Raw genomic sequence first — 17,236 nt, 5'->3', positions numbered from 1 at the left:
TGATTTTTCGTCGAGATCGTGCTGCGCGTTGGGTATAAAGCAGCAGCGATAAGCCCTTTCGTTCCTGCTGGTTGACATCACTTGAAGTTGCTTCTGGTTCGCCTTCAGCATCTTGCAAACTACAGTTCGCTTTTTAACCCTGGACTCACGCAATCTCCTAAGATCATATCGCAACAATGCTGTCAGTCTTCCATGCAATCCTCGGCCATGACCGTGATTTACTGACACAGCAATAGCTACAACGTTTCGGAGCCCCATGAATACCTGGTTATCACCGGGGGTGGGGTGAAGGATGTACTCATCAAGAAGACAGCCTTCGTGCTGCCATGGCAGAAGGTGCGGTAGCTTGTCTTTTGGGCCATGCTTGTAATGCTAAATAGTTCCCAGTGCCGACGGATTTCAATCTCTCCCTTTGACTTCTCCCTCAATCTGCAAGCAATGACGATCGAGAAGCTCCAGTTCTCCCTGCCAGCAGTCTTCACCATTGGACCTGATAACAACACTGAAGCCCTCAAGAAGTATGCTCTTCTCCTCTCCGGAGATGCAGACGTTCCGAGCAGAGTTACGCGAACCGAAGGCAATCATGTGCAGGACATTGTCAAAGGCATCATTGAGGGCGAGACCCGTGTCATCGTTTCCAGTATGACCATGGAGGAGATCTTCAAGGAGAGACAGGTCTTCAAACAGCACGTCATTGACAATGTTCAGAACGAATTGGATCAGTTTGGTCTGCGGATGTAAGCTGGGTTTCCGTTTCCTCCTCCTGCGTGACATAGCACTAAACAAGAGCGTACAGCTACAATGCCAACGTCAAAGAACTCCAGGACGCTCCCGGAAGCGAATACTTCACATACCTCAGTAGAAAAGCTCACGAAGGTGCACTCAACCAAGCAAAGATCGATGTCGCAGAAGCCCGGATGAGGGGTGAAATCGGAGAAGCTGAGAAGAGGGGCAAGACTAAACAGGAAATTTCCAAGATCGACGCAGAGACGGCAGTTTTGGAGACCAAGCGTCGAAGTGAAAAGGCACAGGCAGATGCACAGCTCACCAACCGCCAGACGGAGCTTGATATGGACATTCGGCTTAAGAAGATTGCCGCGCAGCGTCAGTCTGAGGTGAAGGATGCCGAGCTGCAGAAACAAGTTGAGACGAAACGTGCGGAGACGGAGTTGGAGAGGCTGAGAGCCACGGAGGTCACGAAGAGCAAGGTCGCTAGAGAATCTGCACAGCAAAATGCCGACGCCAGCTTCTATACGCAGACAAAGGATGCAGACGCACAGTTGTACAAGTGTAACATGGAGGCTGATGCACGATGTAAGTTCGATCATTTCTATCACGAAAAGTAAGCTGCTAATGTGTACACAGACTATCGGGAGACAAAGGCAGCAGAAGCAGCCTTTATCACAAAGAAAAAGGAGGCAGAGGGTCTGATGGAGATGGCCAAGGCCTACAGTGCAATGGCTAACGCCTTCGGCGGACCACAAGGCCTCCTCCAGTACATGATGATCCAGAACAATACGTACGAGAAGCTTGCAAACGCCAATGCAAAGGCAGTTCATGGCATGGAACCAAAGATCACTGTCTGGAATACCGGTATGCCGTGTTCCTCAAACGCCTCGTGCATTGCTTCTAACCGCGTCCATTTAGGCTCTGGCGAAGGCTCGCAAGACTCTACCGCTCCAATCCGCAACCTTATGCAAAGCTTGCCTCCATTATTCTCTACCATTCATGACCAAACTGGTATCTCCCCGCCAAGTTGGATGGTCCAGATGCCAAATGGGCAGCAAGCCAGCAATGTCAAAACCAAACCGGCACAGTAGTCCAAGTTAACACTCATTAACCGTCTATCCTTATCATTTTTCCGATGTTTATGTTTTGATCGACTTTGTCCGATATGATTACAGTCTTCAGATACCCTGTGCTTTATTTTACTCTCCTGCTTGTGGACGAATATTCTCCTTTGTTATTATTATCATTTGGATCTCTCCTTTTCCTCTGGGAGAGGTTTGGACTAATTGTCTTTTTCTGTCAGCCAATATGTAATTAATCAGTCCTTTGTTCTGCATGTATTCCACCATGAAGGTTGTGCGCGATATGCAATACTTAATAACTCGATAAGTCCGAAGCTTACAAATCTCGGATTTCGGCCTTTTTTCCAATTAAGTTCGTTAACCCACCAAGTGGGGTAGTGCTTGAATCGCTTGGGGCTGCATGGAGAAGCCGAAGGATGGTGATGAAGTTTTCTGGAATATATATGAAGTACTGCTGCAATGGAGAGTGTATATTATTATAAGTAATAATATAATTTTGAGTGGACCAGAAGAGTACAACGGAAACTTGAATTACAATGTCCAATTCGACGCCCACCCCAGACGGCGTTCAATCTTCTTCCAAATTGTCCCCGGCGGATTTTCGTATTTACAACCGCCTCGCGGAGCGCATGGATTTGTTCGTACGTACGCATTTCTTTCCTAGCCAGCTACTCCGTACTATATATATTCGTATTCACCCTAAAACGTGCCACCTGAATCCCAACAGCACAATAACTTCCGCCAATCCTGGACCATCCTCTATAACGCCTGTACCTCAAAACGTCGCCCCAAACATCTCTCCATCCACCAATTCCTCACTATCGGCCTAGATCTCTGCGCCCATCTCGAGGTTCACCACGCTATAGAAGAGCAGTCCATATTTCCCCACCTTGCACAGCGCATGCCCGCGTTCCGGAAGGGCGTGGGGCTTATCGACCAGCATAGGCAGATTCATGCGGGTTTGGAGAAGTTGAATGTGTACTTAGAGGAGTGTAAGGGTAGGGAGAGGGAATTGAGGTTAGAGGAGCTGAAGGCGGTTATGGATGGGTTTGGGGATGTGTTGTGGAGGCATTTGGACGAGGAGGTGAGGGAATTAGGGGCGGAGGAGATGAGCAAGTATTGGAGTTTGGAGGAGATGAGGAGGATGCCGATGTAGGTACGGGAGATGAGCAGAGTGCGTTAGATGGACTGGGAAGTTTTGCATAACTACTAGAGTGCTGTACGTATGGTGGGAAACACAATGCTTCCCCCAAATTAAACTAATGTGGATGATAAAATATCTGAAAGGGTGGCCTGGATTGCAAGACGTGCATCAAAGAGGCCTGAGTCAAACCACTGAATATTCTTAATAGATTATATGACTTTATAATCCTTAAATTGGTGAGTTGGTACGTTGCGCTCAAACATAATGTCAAGCTCTTCGTATGTTCTACCTTTCGTTTCTGGTACCCTAAACCATGTCCACAGGAGGCAAATTATAGATAAACCCTTGTGCATAAGTTAGCACTGGGCTATATGCAGCGGCGAAAATCACAGGGTAGTAGTCTTACTCCAAAGAAAAATCCCAACTTCCCTCGCATATTTCCCGCGTCCGGATTGATCATATGTGGAATGGCAACAGTCATGACAATTCCAAAAATCGCCTGGATAGCCGTAGCGATGGCAATGGTTTTGGAACGAACCTTCGTCGCCGAGCATTCACATAGGATCACAAAGCAGATGGGGCCGACGGATATATTATAAGTGAAATTCCAGACCAGCATCATCGACGATTGCGCCCAAATCACGCCAGGTCGATCAAGGTAGTTGGGGGTACAGTCCAGAATGCCAATGATAAACAGAATAATAGCCATTACCCCCAAGCCGTTGCCATAGATTGTTCTTCGACCAAAATATGAGAGCAGCACCCACGATAGACATGTCCCTACGAATCCAACACCAAGGAACCCGATCTAAATCTGCGATTAGCAATATTTCTCCACGGTTAAACAAGAATAATGTCCTTACGCCCATGTTAAATGCATTATCTGTTGACAGGCCAGCCACTGTGGCACGTTAGGCAAACCTCTCCGAGGTCGTTTCTAGACGAAAGCGAAGACTTACAAGTGAAGAAATAAGTCGAGAAACCGATGAGATATATTCCGCTAAAGACTTGGATAGTATAAACGCCGATAGCAATTTCAGTCCGCCTAAGATTGATCTTCCTAAAGCAATCCCGGTATGTAGTGCCTGCCTCCATCTCCTGCTCCAGCCGATCAGTTTCAATGATCATTGCCTATCAGGAGCCGTTAACAGTATGCCAGCTAGGGGCATCATTGCATCATATTTTGCTTACCAAGGTCGCCTTGACGTCCACCCTTGGGGATGCTAGCCGCCGAAGTGACATCTCAGCGTTGTCAAGTCTTCCTTTCCTCACCAGCCACCAGGGACTTTCAGGAGCGAAGAAAATACCCAAAAGGATAATCGCTGGCCAAATCCACTGCATGGAGAACGGAATACTATAGGCCCAATGCGAATCTAGTCCATGGGTGGCGGCAGCTATGCCATTCCCGATAAACTGGCCGATGACAAAACATAAGTTTATGTACGCGGCCAACACACCTCGTAAAGCGACCGGGCAAACTTCAGAAGCGTATGCTGGAGCAATGACTGCATAACAGCCGAGGATGAGACCACCGAGCAGCTCACCCACCAGCAACACAGGGAGAGAACGAGCATAAAACTGGATAAAGACGCATCCCGCAGTGAGGACCACGCAAGTCTAGGTATACTCCCAATGTGATTAGCAAGTGACAGCCGCGGCATTTGAATAACCACTCCAACGAACCAAGAACGTCGACTTCCGCCCAAACCACTCCATTGGATAACTTGCCGCTAAAGCACCCACGACTTGACCAACCGGGCTTCCCATGCTAGACGACCATCAATGATTGTATTTGAACTAGGGCCGATTCCACCAGTCACGAACCTAAGACCAGATTGCCAAGCGGCAGAGATTATCCATTTTCCTTTGAAAATATACCCAAAGTCCTCCTGAAATTTTGGGACTCCATATAAGTTACCCATGATCTGGGGATCGAAGCCAGTCATTATCACTCCCAGGGAAAAGAACAACGACCATGCAGCTGCTTTCGGGTAAAGCTTGATAGCGGTTCTAAAGTCCATGCTTGTCTCTGCAACCGTAGCAATTTGTGCCTCCCCGCCAATTTCGGCGGAGACCTTGCGGCCCTCGACATCGTGGTCTGCTTTCCTCATTTCGCATACTCTGCCGCTGCGTTCTACAGAAGGGTGCTTGTAGGACTGGGAGTGCCTAGGGAGCAGCGCCGTGATTTCCGTATCATACATAAGCAGCAAGTAGCGCAAAAAATACTATATTACCCCGCTTGAAGCGCGGTGTGATTATCAAAATGATGACAAGCAAGTATATGATAGCCCCTCGACGGCTTTGTATCCCAGTTTGAACGGGCGGAATACACGATGTACCCGCCAAACGAGATAAGCACAGTCAACCAGCAAGGGGTTGACCAGAAAAATAAGGAGAAAGAGAAAGAAAAGAGAAAAAGGGGCAGTCAATTGCTGGTTCAACAATTATTCTTTCTTTCTGGAAGCTAGAACCTGGTCATGACGTTCTCAAATCTTCATTTGCAGTGGAAACACGATTAATGCTCCGTGTTGGTTTACATAATCTCCCAGCAGCCTCAGCACAAAATGAGCAGAATCACGGCTGTCTTTTACCTGAAAAAGTATGTACTTCCTCAGGTCTTAACCTGAATGTTTGTTCAAAGACTGCATGCAAGCTCGTTCCGAGATCAAAGTAATTCTAGGTTTGAGGAGCTTACAAAATTAGATTGACGATTCTGACTTATTTTTGTTTCGAACTGCACTCCGTATGCCAAGATAAACTAGCATATGGAGTGGGTAGTATGTTATGGCATAAAGTTGGGAGCCAATTAATAAACCAGGCACGTCCACGATAAGTTGACAATGTGTATTAATGCAAACTGTGGTGGCCTTCCTTTCTCCATCACACTTGTCTTTACTGTCTTATATCAATGTTATTGATAATGCCTGAGCATAAGCGTAAGCGTAAGCATAAGCGTCAAGCATCCTTAGAAGGGGTATCGGATTTCTCGCACCCTTTTTCATTAACAGCCCAACAACATGGAACAGCGACGACTCTCATTGATGTGCTGATCCAACATTATGGCCCCGAACTAACAATACAGAAAGGCTACAAGCCTGCAGCAACTTATCCAGGCAACGTTTGAACATGTTGCATCCAAAGATGCGTTTCTACTGTTCTTTTTCTTGTACCTCTATGAAAACATATGCTCGGGAGCGGAAAACTTGATTGACTCGGACATTATGACCGCCTTATCCTTCTTTGACGATTTTGCTTCCTGGGATCCGAATCGGAAGAACAGCATCAAGGGCGCTATAAATTCGCAGAGTACATTGTTGAGAACTTTCTTCTTCCACGTATGTTGATGATTTAACTTTTTTTTTTTTTATTGTTGGAAACAATTATTAACTCAATTGTTGCAGTCAGAGCTTCATCTAAGACACTGCAACCAACACCCGCGTCATTGTCCTCAGTACAAACATCTACGCCTTCTGGTACAACACAGCGTGTGTCTATTCTGCGGCAAAGTTGCCTTGTGCGTGATCGCCATCGGTGAGTGGTTTCTCGAAAGTTTGATAGGAGCGAAGCCGGAAAGCTTTTCAAGCAGTATGGGGAGCATTGCAAGGATGACGATGGAATTCCATTGAAAATTGAATCGAGCGACCGTTTTCAATATCAGATGGCTCCACAACTTGGGGCTTATAATGAGTTTAAGACTTGGTGGCTGCTTTAACACACTGACTGTGTTCTAATTAACTGTGCTTCTCGCTTCGCCCTGGGCACTCAAGCCAAGCAACCAAAGAACCTTTGGTGGGATGAGCATTCTTATTATATTCTACGTCTGCGCTACGAAGGGGTTCATCGGCATGGCGTGAACTGGGACGGCAGGCCGAAGCCGCGAGTTCTACATTGCGAGTCTCGAGAGCAGCATATCTGTTGCTTCCCTTTCAACAATCAGGGTCAGCTTACCTTTGAAATTGCTAAAAAGCGAGCGCGATTTGTGAATGTCAGCGCTTCTCGTGATGCAGGCACCGATGAAGTGGAGATGTTGTCACACGAATTTACTGTCAAAGCTAGGGTCACAATCAATAGCGAAGCCAAGAGCAGAGCAACTGATCCGAACATTCACAGAGACTCTCAGGCGACCATTACTATTGATTTAGGGGATGATGAAGAGTCACTTGAGGAAAGACAAAAGAAACTGAAAAGAGTGCAATGGAGGGAGGGGCCGCCCCCACCTCCCCAAAAGAATTTCAGCATCAGGTCACATACACCCAGTCAAGACAGAACGAATTGAGCCATCATGTAAACTTGACTAAATTGATTATGTTTTGGGAAGGCAGGCAACTGGTGGGGAGACAGGATGATTGGGATTGGTGAGGTAGGGGGCGAAAGGCAATAAGGAGAGGTGAGGATGGGGTGAGGACAGAACGACGAGCCTCTTGCGCTAACTCAGAACAGGGACATCCAGATTCCCTAGTAACTAGCTAAATAACTGATATGACAGACTGAACAACACGTGCCAGGAGCAAAATTCGCCGTCAGTATGGCCTAGTTACCACAGGCTGTGCAATGATCAACTTGGATATCAACAGACAGCTAAATCAAAGCTAATTGCAGAGATCTACGATTGTGAGAGACCCAGGATAAATATCGAGGAGGAGGTGGGTTAGAATGACTAATCTGCCCCTGTTAATTTTGTAAGCAAGGCTCTCTGCATAGGACACCAGGGTTGTGATTTTGCTCGACTGTGCGACATAGAGCGGGGTTCGCGAGGAGGGAGCTTAAAACCAATACTAGCTAACTAGGTAAAACTGTGGTTCTGACAGTGAGGTTCACCAGCAGCCACTGGTTTGTGGGATAACTAGGCTTTTCGTCTCCTGCTCGGAGCACGGAGTCTGGAAAAATTGCTCGGTGCATGCTTCGAGACATGAGGTCGAGTTTGGATTTTCCGAAGCAGTCTTGGCAACTCCGAAGAGCTTCTCCAGCTTCAAAGGGTGGTACATAGAATGTGGGGGTTGCATAAAGCTTGACAGCCTGACATTTGGCTGGCCACCCCACTGCGCGGAAGAATCCATAGTCTAAATTTCACTACCTTCCTCGATCTTGGAGTCCTTCACTTTTCCCCGAGAGGATTTTCAGTGCGGTCGCGTAGCCTTCTTTGTTCTCCGCGTAACCTTGGCGGCACCTTCGGCGCACGGAGTACTCCGTAGGGGGGTGAGTCAGCATGAGCTTCACGTGACGGGAGCGGTTGCTGGTTAGCTGCAGCCAATGAGTGTCGAGAACTCGGCGGGCGGTGAGCGACGGCAGGCTGGCGAGCTGCGTCAAGGGCGGGTTCTGCCTGCGTCTCGACATCTCAATAGTAATACTGATATTCACGGTGAATGGAGTCAATGTGCCCTGATGGCATCTGGGCTCATGCATTCACAAGTGTATATCTTCTCTCCCCTTCTTTCTCTCTCTTTTTCTTTCTCCCCTTTTCTTCTTTCACTTGCCACTCTCACTCTGCCATCATATGCCTCCATCTTCCGCTCGTCAAACTCACTTTTCCTGACTGATCCCGAGGCCTCGACCCCGCTGAGTATCATTCACTCCTGTTTTAGTAGCCACTTTTTAAAGGAAGCCGGTTTCTGCTAAGATGGTTGTTCCGTCGCTCCTCCACATGGCTCGCAGAGCCTGTGTGAAGCAGGCCAAAGGTGAGTTTGGTTCCCCTGAGTCTTATATCGGTTTTTTTTTTTTTTTTTTTTTTTTTTTATTATTATTTATTTATTTTTTTGAAAAAGAGACTTGGTCTAACAGCCTTTTATAAAAGCCATCTACGACGTTGGAGATGCGCCATATGGGCTCGTTCGACCTATCCTTCTGAAGGTCGAGAACCCAAGGCAGTTGGTACGTTACTCTTAGTCTCACTTACCTGTCCTTTTGATTGTCTTTCTAAATCCTCCTCAAATGACAGCTCGACTAATTCTAATAATCACAGCATGCCCTCGAGACAAACTCGCCTCAGCTCAAGGAATATACAGGCGAGATTTGGATCGAGTTTATCAAGCGCGACATCCCGTTCTGGAGGGATGTCAAGCTTCCCGAAAACCCGGAAAGCTGGTTCAACTTCTACCGCTCTCTGCGGCAGCAGGCCTTGAGGGAGCTCGAGCTGCAAGCTGAACGGGTCAAGCAGGCCATGAATGGTCTTCGTTCCGAGAAGGCCAAGCATTCGCCCAAAGTGGTCAACGCCCGGAAGCTGGGCCTTCCGCAAGAAAAACCAACCAGCTTGCAGAAGTATGCCAACTACGACCGCCAGATGGGCGGCCTGCAGCCGGTGTTCGTCCGGGCTCGTACACAGAACGACAAGGGTCTTACGCCGTATTCCCAGACCTCGCGGTGGACGTTCGAGAAGCCAAAGCTGCCCACGACAACCAAGCCTAAAAAGTCGGCGTTGCCCGTTGCCAAGCGGAACAAGCGACTTTGCATCCCGACGCACCAGTTAAACAAACGGGCGTCGGCGATTAAGAAGGCTCCGATCTCGTTCGTCGAAGATTACAAGTATGAGCAACGACTTGCTCAACGAAACACTGATCGAAAGGTGCCGGCGGCACGCGCATCTCCTCCGAAGCGGATAAAGGAATCGAGCACCAGCTCGCAACGGCCAGCGAGTTCCCTAACGCGGCCAAATTCTTCCGGTTTGGGGCGCCCGCAGACCATCACAGCCAAGCCTCCAGGGTTGCCCCTTACCGAACCAAAATTGACCCTTTCCGGAGTACCACAGCCCAGACCCGCTACGGCGAAGCCGCCCCGTCTTGAAACGCCGAAGCAAAATTCCAGCTCTTCGACCGCGACTCCTCAGCCAGATGCAAAGCCACTGACCCCTCCCAAGGCTGTCGGACCACCTAGACGGCGACCACCACCTAATCCTCTTCTCATTCCGAAAAGACGGGCAGGCCCTCTGCCAGCACAGATGCTGACGGACCCAGCTCGCCTGTCGGCCTCTTCGAAGCGTCTTCTCGATTCCGGTTTGGCCGGATCGGACGCTGTGCCAGAGGGAAGCAGGGTGAAGAAGCAGCGCATCTCATAGGCGGCTGGATAGCCCGCACCTCCTTAAGATATAGGGCGGATCTCGTTCCATTATCTTCGTTTGTCAATATTATTAAAGGATTTGGGCGTACAGGCTTCGGCGTTTGCGGTTGCTCTCCTTTCGACAGTCGCGATACCCAGGACACGCTTCATGCGATTATGACAATCATGGCGGCATTGTCCTTTTTACTGCATTTACGGCCGGCGTTTTCTTTACTTTCGAAGTAGTTGGGAATAACGGTTTCAACTGGCTGGCTGGCGTTTGACGAGGTTTACCTCCGGATTCGTTCTAAAGCATTAGAACTTTCGGAACACTTATCCCGTTGCTCCTTTCCTCTTTTGATGGACAGAGAATTCTATGGTCCAATGGGGAGTTCTTCGACGTGAACCTAAGCTTTTAAAGCGCTTATGAGTCGTTTCGAATGAGTTGTTTTAGCAACACGATGGAAAAGTTTTTGAGGTTTTAGCCGTTTTGCTTGGTTTTGGTGTACAATATTGCCTTCTTGCATATTATTATTTTATCCGGTGGTGAATGAAAAGCAAAGCTGATATGATGTCCAACTTCTCTATACCTACTTAACACTTCGATTCAGATAGTGTATTTGCTGAAGGGCGACGAGAGCTGCTAGTAACTCCCATGCATCGCCTGTATATCTAAAGACAATAAGCGGCGAAAGACCTGTAATCAATGTACTCCAATACAAAAGGCAATGTTAGAGCCCTCCAACAATTCGCCAGCTATAATGAACAAAAGAGAAGCGGGCAAAAGACGAAGGGTCAAGAATGTTTTAACATATGTCCGAGTACGCCTACGCTCCAAAATCACGGTGGGAATCGGCCTTCCGGCAGATGCATGTCGCCCAAAGTTAACATCATGGAGAAAAAAAAAAAAAAAAAAAAAGGAAAGAAAAGAAACCGCGCGGCTTGTGGTCGCCGGGGCTGCCTCGGACACGAGAACGTCTCCGACCCGGGTTATGCATGCGGACAAAAGCCCGACTATCAATGCTCCCTTTCGACCGATGCGGTCGGCCAAAGCGTTTATCTGCATGCATCCTTTTCTCTGCCTGTTGGCGGATCTCCGATATTTATTTTCCTCCGCGGAGTGCGAGGACGAGATGAAGTGTCGCTCCGCCTTCAAGGTTATAATCCTGTGCAGTCTTATCGTCTGCCCTGTTGGTGGAGAGAGAGTATAGAAGTTAGAACGATATGGTCTTCTCAAAAAGATAGTTCTGTGAAAGCATCCCCTGCGGCAAAAAAAAAAAAAAAAAAAAAAAAAAAAAAAAGGAGGGGGAAGGCAGGAGGAGGAGAGAAGAGTGGAAGCGAGAAAATGCCCAGGAGATAGGATCGGAATGCTCCACGTACATCTGTTTTCCACCAAAGATCAAGCGCTGCTGGACTGGTGGAATTCCTTCTTTCTCTTCCACGCGCTCCTTGATACGGGAGACCTGTGTGTATGTGAGGAATTTGTCGGTTATCAAGGAATAGTCTCATTGCCTTTCCACCGGTGGAAAGGAAGCGCGTCGGCTGTAGCCTTGCAGGGCAGGGCAGGGCAGGAAGGCGGGGAAGGATTAAAGAGGCAGACTACATACCTTGTAGTCCGGCTCGATGTCGAGCTCAATCTCTTTGCCTGTGAGTGTTCGGACCCTGTCGGAGTGAAAGAAGTGAAATCAGTTCTCCATGTTTTCATCTCCCTTGGTCGGAATGCGGGAACCGGAGCCCTTACTTGATGAGCATCTTTGCGGCGCTTAGTGGTTTTTTTTATTGGTTGCTTTAATTCTGGAAGAGCGATGAAACAGAATAATGCTGCAAGATGCAGATACTGGCTTAGAGAGGACCGGAAGAAAACAAAGGACAGAAAATGAATATGCTGTCTTCTGACGCAATGTGGTGTCGACGGGGTTCAACTTGGCGGGGTCCCAACTCAACCTTGCGGCACAGCACGCACATTGCGCAGTAGGTGGGGTGTTATTAAGCGCTACTTGGTAGGAAGACAAACACCTGGGACGAAAACCGAGTCGTGTCATAATCCATGCAAATGGTAAATAGGAATGAAAATATTACTTAAAGAGTATTCTCTTGAAGAAGGCAAATGCCAAATACACAGCATTCAGAACAGTTTTTGTCATTTTCTATACTTTGTGGATAACGCGAGGAAATTACAGGGTACAGAGCACATCAACAAAATCGCGACGGTGTCACATTTTGTGAAATATCTACTCTGTACACTGAGGCGAAAATCTGACTCTAGCTGCGACAATACAACTTGAGAAAAGATAACCAGAGTATGACACATATTCCTAGTACCTTAAATAATCGCTCAAGATTGACATTTTTCGTGCGATGATGAAAGGTTCCATTGTCTGAAGTTCTATCTTCTCCCTTTTCGCAAACTCTGGCAAAATACCCGAAGACACAAATCAGGAGCGTATCACCTGCTGTTGGCTCTCTGTGTAGGATATGTCGACGACAGTTGGTCCATCGAGCTTCAGAGAACGGCAAGAAATCAACTACAGTCTTTGGGTTGGGAAGGCTCTATCCGGTCTGCTCTGAGGCCGCATAGCTGTAATTGATTGACACAACGGCACCAAATTTTCACGGTAATGGCTGGTGCCAAGTTGCCAGTGCTCGACGTGGTAGCTGAATCACCTAATTCACACGGTAAAATCTTCATAATGCCCGGGTTCAATCTGCAATGCGATGATACTGTGTCTCCACGATAAGCATATAGCCTCTAGGGTCTCCGCCTTTTGAAAGGTGGTGACGAGGACTCCATATTGATGAGTTGGAAGAGATTGCGGATGATGTGAGAATTGAAGGGAGTAAATATTTAACCATCGAGATGAACTCGAATTGGCTGAGTTCTATAGCCTTGAGTAGAGACTAGAAATTTATTCTTGCAATGAACAAATTCAGAGGAATTCAACCACGCAGGCATGAGTGTGGTCGTTGGGGAAAATTATCAGAGTGAAAGTTGAAGTGGAGGATTGGCGCAGTGGTGGTTGCCGAATACGGTTAGTGCGGTGTGGAAATTCCATAAGCGAAGGGAACGCACACTTCAACCTCCGCACTGCGTGATTCAACGACCGAGACGACAACGACGACACCAAGCTTGTGATCCGGCCAAATCAGTCAAAATGGTAAGATAGCCTTTTCTTTGCTACTTGGAGTTCGAAATCTTTTTTGAAGAGACGGAGTCCGGCGTGCCGCGGGGAGATGCGGACATCGACTGAAGCTCCATCGACATCGAACCACCTTCAAGCGGGCGCGCATTTGGAGTTTGGGAAGATTAGGGAAGTGGGAAGCGTGTGAACGGAGCCGATATGGCCAGATCTTTTCCTCCGATTGCCAAAATTTCGATACAACAATGATTATTTGCGATTGCAGAGGATGATCCGGAGCTATTCACGAAATTTTGCGGGCAGCACACTAAATTCACGATTCGATGCGTCCCATCGCCTTGCCCATCTGGGTATACGATATTACAGCCCCGTTCACAACATTCCGATTTGATATTTTACTGGACATTCCGGATCGATCAAAATCAGAAACATAAGGCTTTATACATGGGTGATAGGCATGGTGGCTGACTTTTTGGCGCATTCGATTTAGGTCAACATTCCAAAAACCCGCCGGACATACTGCAAGTCCAAGCAGTGCAAGAAACACACCCAGCACAGAGTCACCCAATACAAGGCTGGAAAGGTGAGGATGTCGCATTCTACGGAGACGTGATTCGTGTGGAAAGAAACTCTACTAGGATATGACGAGACGGTTACTAAAACCCCCTTTTCAATATTTCTAGGCCTCCCTGTTCGCTCAGGGTAAGCGTCGTTACGACCGCAAGCAGAGCGGTTATGGTGGTCAGACCAAGCCTGTGTTCAGAAAGAAGGCGAAGACCACCAAGAAAGTCGTTTTGCGATTGGAGTGCACCGTGTGCAAGACGAAGGCACAGCTCGCTTTGAAGCGATGCAAGCACTTCGAGTTGGGGTACGTATCCCTGGCTATTGGCCAAGTTATCGTGGAATACCCCAGCCCCTTTGGGCAGAGAGATTGCTAATTTATCGTCTTCAACTCAACAGTGGTGATAAGAAAACAAAGGGTGCTGCTCTCGTCTTCTAAACCTTTCCTTCTTGATAAATCGAAATTATCATGGTCATGTCATGTCGCTTTTCATTTCCGTTTTATTTCTTGTTTTCAAGGCATGGCGGCGAAAGCTCTGTAATTAGGGCAAATGACTGGTTATAGGAATGGAAGTCATGAGCATCATTTGAAACACATCGGGGCCTTTGTTGTGTGTATTGATCTTGGGGACCACTACACAGAGTACAGCGATGGGCGCTATGACCTGTTCCGATGGACAAAATACGGAAACCCGGCATCCTAGCCCTGATACGCTTTGTGTGAGATGATATTGCTTGAGTGCGCGGAAAGGTCATTATCTACATGAATGCAGAGAGTACCCAATCCGTCCATCTCTCCGCTACGGAGTAGTTTATCCTCAGAATTTCTGTCTTGCAGAATATCTACTTGATGCCCAAAAGCAGAGTAAGCGAAGAAATTTCGGCACTGGCTCTCTGTAATTCTTCTTCATACTCATCTTGACTTTCGGAAATTGCCCCACCTTAGCACTGAAAAGCGACCTCGCCGTGCTCTTTTATCCCAGCTTTGTATATGGAGTACTCGTCCGTTTATGAAGGTCACATCGAACTTGTCATGATCCTGCAGAATACCGCATGTCCTCAATCAGGTTTCCACCACCCAAAGCCCCTCTTCCAATAACACAGTTATTTCAATGGCGACACCACATGTGTTAGGCTTCAGGTTAGCGTTATTTTACTAATAGTAGATGACTTCACCCTCGTGCAGCGACAGAGTTTGTCAGTTATCTGCCCTGTTAGATCACTTTGATGATTTAAAATTGAGTCTTCTCTATCAAGTCTCTCCAGTTCCTGGCTAACAAACTAGTAGTTGGTAGAGAGCCTGACTACAAATTGTTGCAACCTAACCAGTACACTGCTCTCTATGATTATACATTAAAAATATTGCTGTTCTAAATGCTTGACATTCATTAACTTGTGCGAGGTTCTGTATCTCATCAACCGCCAAACAGTACCGGGCAGAGAACCTGACCAAAGTTAACTCTGTGATCTTTATCTCAAGAATGTTAACCAAGTCAGAGGACTCTGACCGGGCAGCTTTTCCGGACAAGAAGCATTATTTTCGCCTGTTATTCTCAGGTGCGATAGTCGCAAGAATCATAGCCACAAACTCTCGCACCGTATCCACACAATTTCCGCCCTAAGTTAGTACGGAATGCCGTCTCCCGCCAGCTCGCGCAGAGAGAGATGTAAAATCCATGACAAGGCTAACAAGGAATATTGCCAAACACCATGTTCACTCTCTCCAAATGCGTATAAGTGTATTGCGATGGCCACTTTCAAAATTTCACCTCTCCCACTTGACAGGGGTTTATGGACAAAAGCACAACTTTTCAACTTGGTCAAGATGAAACGCCCTCCGACAAATTTTGCCTATACGGTGTACTAGTGGTTCACATGGGGGCCAAGAGTGGGACAATTGGATTTTACGACTTCAACAATCCGAATCTTATCATTCTCTTCCAACGCACCAATGGACAGAGTGATCGAGGCTGGCGACGCCATTTATATAGCCCATGGGCAGCCTGCACCATTACATGACGTGGGAGTTCTTCCTCGATCTGGCGAGCGAGATGTGTTTGCTATTAGAAAAAGTTACACTGGGCACGCAAAAAGATTCGGTTGATTGGGATGTGATAGCTTAGGCACGGTAGAGCAGCCAACTCATCCAGTGGCCCCAAGGATCAGTGAAAGCATAATTTTGAAGATCTGAGTATGACCACTCAAGAGAAGCGTTGTGGATTTCCATTCAACTGGAAGATATCTGCAAGTCTCAGCGAGCTTATAGCACACCTACCTCCTCGGAAGTATTGTGATCTTTTAAAAAACACATATTTTCAAGTTTTCTCCCCTGTAGGTTCCATTCTTTGACGACAGGATACCTTTATTTTTACTTACCATGATGTAGCTTTTCCATGTTCTTCATGATCCTTCATTTGAAACAGAGTACTTTTGTTTCCAGGAAGATGCTAACTCAGCATTGTTATCCAGGCTGGCACTTCTATTTGTGGTTTTATCGATTGCAGTAAATGGTCTTGACGAAAATGATCTTCTACTTCTCGATATCGGCAGGGAAGCCACTGCTGCTGCCAACACCAGAGTAGTGTCAGCTTGCTATAGAACGGCTGCGATGCAATGTCTAGTGGCAGACGAAGTGATGTGACGGCACTCTTTACATAGTCTCCAAGCTCTGGTGCTTTTAATATATGCGCTAACACACAACAGTCAGCGATGCTGGGTGCTTATTGGGGTAAGCCATCACGTTGCTATTGCCATAGGATGCCATCTAGATCCCGATCATTTTAGGCTTGGTACTGTTGAAGCTGAAAAACGCCGTCGTTGTTGGGCTGCGTTAGTGATATTATACATGAGAAAAAATGTCGTTCGGGAACCTTGATCAGCAGAAATTCAGCCAGGACATTCGTCTACCGGTAGAGGCCAACGATAGTGATCTTGTCGACGATAGGCCTGTGCCATTTCCTTCAGGACCTAAGTACGCAATGACGTGTCTCCACTTTAAATTTCGCTTGTATGATATCGCCTGTAGGATATGAAATATTCGGACTTCAACAACCTTCTCTGAGCGTTATAGCGAAACTTGACCAGGAAATCGAGGTGCAGCAAGACGCGTGGAGAACGAGATATTTTTCCCATTCGAATGTCCAACCACTTCCAAATCACCATGTAGCGCATATGAATATTCTTTTCGGCTATTCTCATCAACTCTTCCTACTACTTCATCCTCCGGCACTGAACCGGTATCTATCAGGAGAAACCAACAGTGCAACACGTGTGTCGCGTGACCGCTGCTTGATTCTGCCAAAGGTCTCTTAGCAATCCAGAAGACTCTATCCGAGTCTCCTGCTTTTGCACCATATAAGTGGACACAGCTGGCCTGGCCAGCTTCCATGCATTCCACGCTGCCATTGGGCTAGCAGTCATCTGGACGGGCTCGGAAAATAATGCTGAAAACGAGGAGATCAGGAATACGTTGTTAGATTCTTTGCAAGTCTTTCAAATACTTTCGTCGAGGAGCAGCCTGTGTGAGAAAGCCGTACCTATTCTTGGCCGCCTGA

The 17,236-nt window shown here is 47.3% G+C and overlaps 5 protein-coding genes across 5 annotated transcripts; 4 read left to right on the top strand and 1 right to left on the bottom strand.

The window, feature by feature from the left end:
- Positions 1-176: 176 nt before the first annotated feature.
- D8B26_002246 (uncharacterized protein) lies at positions 177-1,820 on the top strand (the record flags this gene model as incomplete). Its single annotated transcript, XM_003066170.2, has 6 exons — positions 177-181; positions 237-336; positions 388-737; positions 797-1,314; positions 1,366-1,593; positions 1,648-1,820. The coding sequence occupies 6 exons, from the start codon at positions 177-179 to the stop codon at positions 1,818-1,820; spliced, it is 1,374 nt and encodes a 457-aa protein (XP_003066216.1).
- Positions 1,821-2,079: 259 nt separating this feature from the next.
- On the top strand, positions 2,080-2,967 carry D8B26_002245 (uncharacterized protein; the record flags this gene model as incomplete). The annotated part of the gene is made up of 2 exons (XM_003066169.2): positions 2,080-2,452; positions 2,539-2,967. Exons 1-2 carry the CDS (start codon positions 2,348-2,350, stop codon positions 2,965-2,967), a joined length of 534 nt encoding a protein of 177 aa, XP_003066215.1. The 5' UTR covers positions 2,080-2,347.
- A 172-nt stretch (positions 2,968-3,139) lies between these two features.
- D8B26_002244 (uncharacterized protein) lies at positions 3,140-5,066 on the bottom strand (the record flags this gene model as incomplete). The annotated part of the gene is made up of 6 exons (XM_066123769.1): positions 3,140-3,299; positions 3,362-3,763; positions 3,819-3,856; positions 3,915-4,086; positions 4,147-4,572; positions 4,695-5,066. The coding sequence occupies 6 exons, from the start codon at positions 5,064-5,066 to the stop codon at positions 3,165-3,167; spliced, it is 1,545 nt and encodes a 514-aa protein (XP_065979844.1). The 3' UTR covers positions 3,140-3,164.
- Positions 5,067-8,322: 3,256 nt separating this feature from the next.
- D8B26_002243 (uncharacterized protein) lies at positions 8,323-10,151 on the top strand. Its single transcript, XM_003066166.2, has 3 exons — positions 8,323-8,630; positions 8,747-8,823; positions 8,915-10,151. Exons 1-3 carry the CDS (start codon positions 8,573-8,575, stop codon positions 10,001-10,003), a joined length of 1,224 nt encoding a protein of 407 aa, XP_003066212.2. The 5' UTR covers positions 8,323-8,572; the 3' UTR covers positions 10,004-10,151.
- Positions 10,152-13,066: 2,915 nt separating this feature from the next.
- On the top strand, positions 13,067-14,476 carry RPL44 (40s ribosomal protein L44e). Its single transcript, XM_066123768.1, has 4 exons — positions 13,067-13,139; positions 13,612-13,704; positions 13,805-13,989; positions 14,082-14,476. The coding sequence occupies exons 1-4, from the start codon at positions 13,137-13,139 to the stop codon at positions 14,119-14,121; spliced, it is 321 nt and encodes a 106-aa protein (XP_065979843.1). The 5' UTR covers positions 13,067-13,136; the 3' UTR covers positions 14,122-14,476.
- The last annotated feature ends 2,760 nt before the right edge of the window (positions 14,477-17,236 follow it).

Source organism: Coccidioides posadasii, chromosome 1, assembly GCF_018416015.2.
Source record: "Coccidioides posadasii str. Silveira chromosome 1, complete sequence".
NCBI lineage: Eukaryota > Fungi > Ascomycota > Eurotiomycetes > Onygenales > Onygenaceae > Coccidioides > Coccidioides posadasii.
The sequence above is the reverse complement of the archived record's forward strand: the minus strand, read 5'-3'. Positions and strand labels throughout refer to the sequence as shown.

Coding starts and splice junctions, on each gene's coding strand:
- D8B26_002243 (XM_003066166.2), top strand. CDS start 8,573: ATGGTTGTTCCGTCGCTCCTCCACATGGCTCGCAGAGCCTGTGTGAAG. Junction 8,631..8,746: donor CTGTGTGAAGCAGGCCAAAG/GTGAGTTTGGTT, acceptor CTTTTATAAAAG/CCATCTACGACGTTGGAGAT. Junction 8,824..8,914: donor TCGAGAACCCAAGGCAGTTG/GTACGTTACTCT, acceptor TAATAATCACAG/CATGCCCTCGAGACAAACTC.
- RPL44 (XM_066123768.1), top strand. Junction 13,705..13,804: donor CCCAATACAAGGCTGGAAAG/GTGAGGATGTCG, acceptor CAATATTTCTAG/GCCTCCCTGTTCGCTCAGGG. Junction 13,990..14,081: donor TGCAAGCACTTCGAGTTGGG/GTACGTATCCCT, acceptor TCAACTCAACAG/TGGTGATAAGAAAACAAAGG.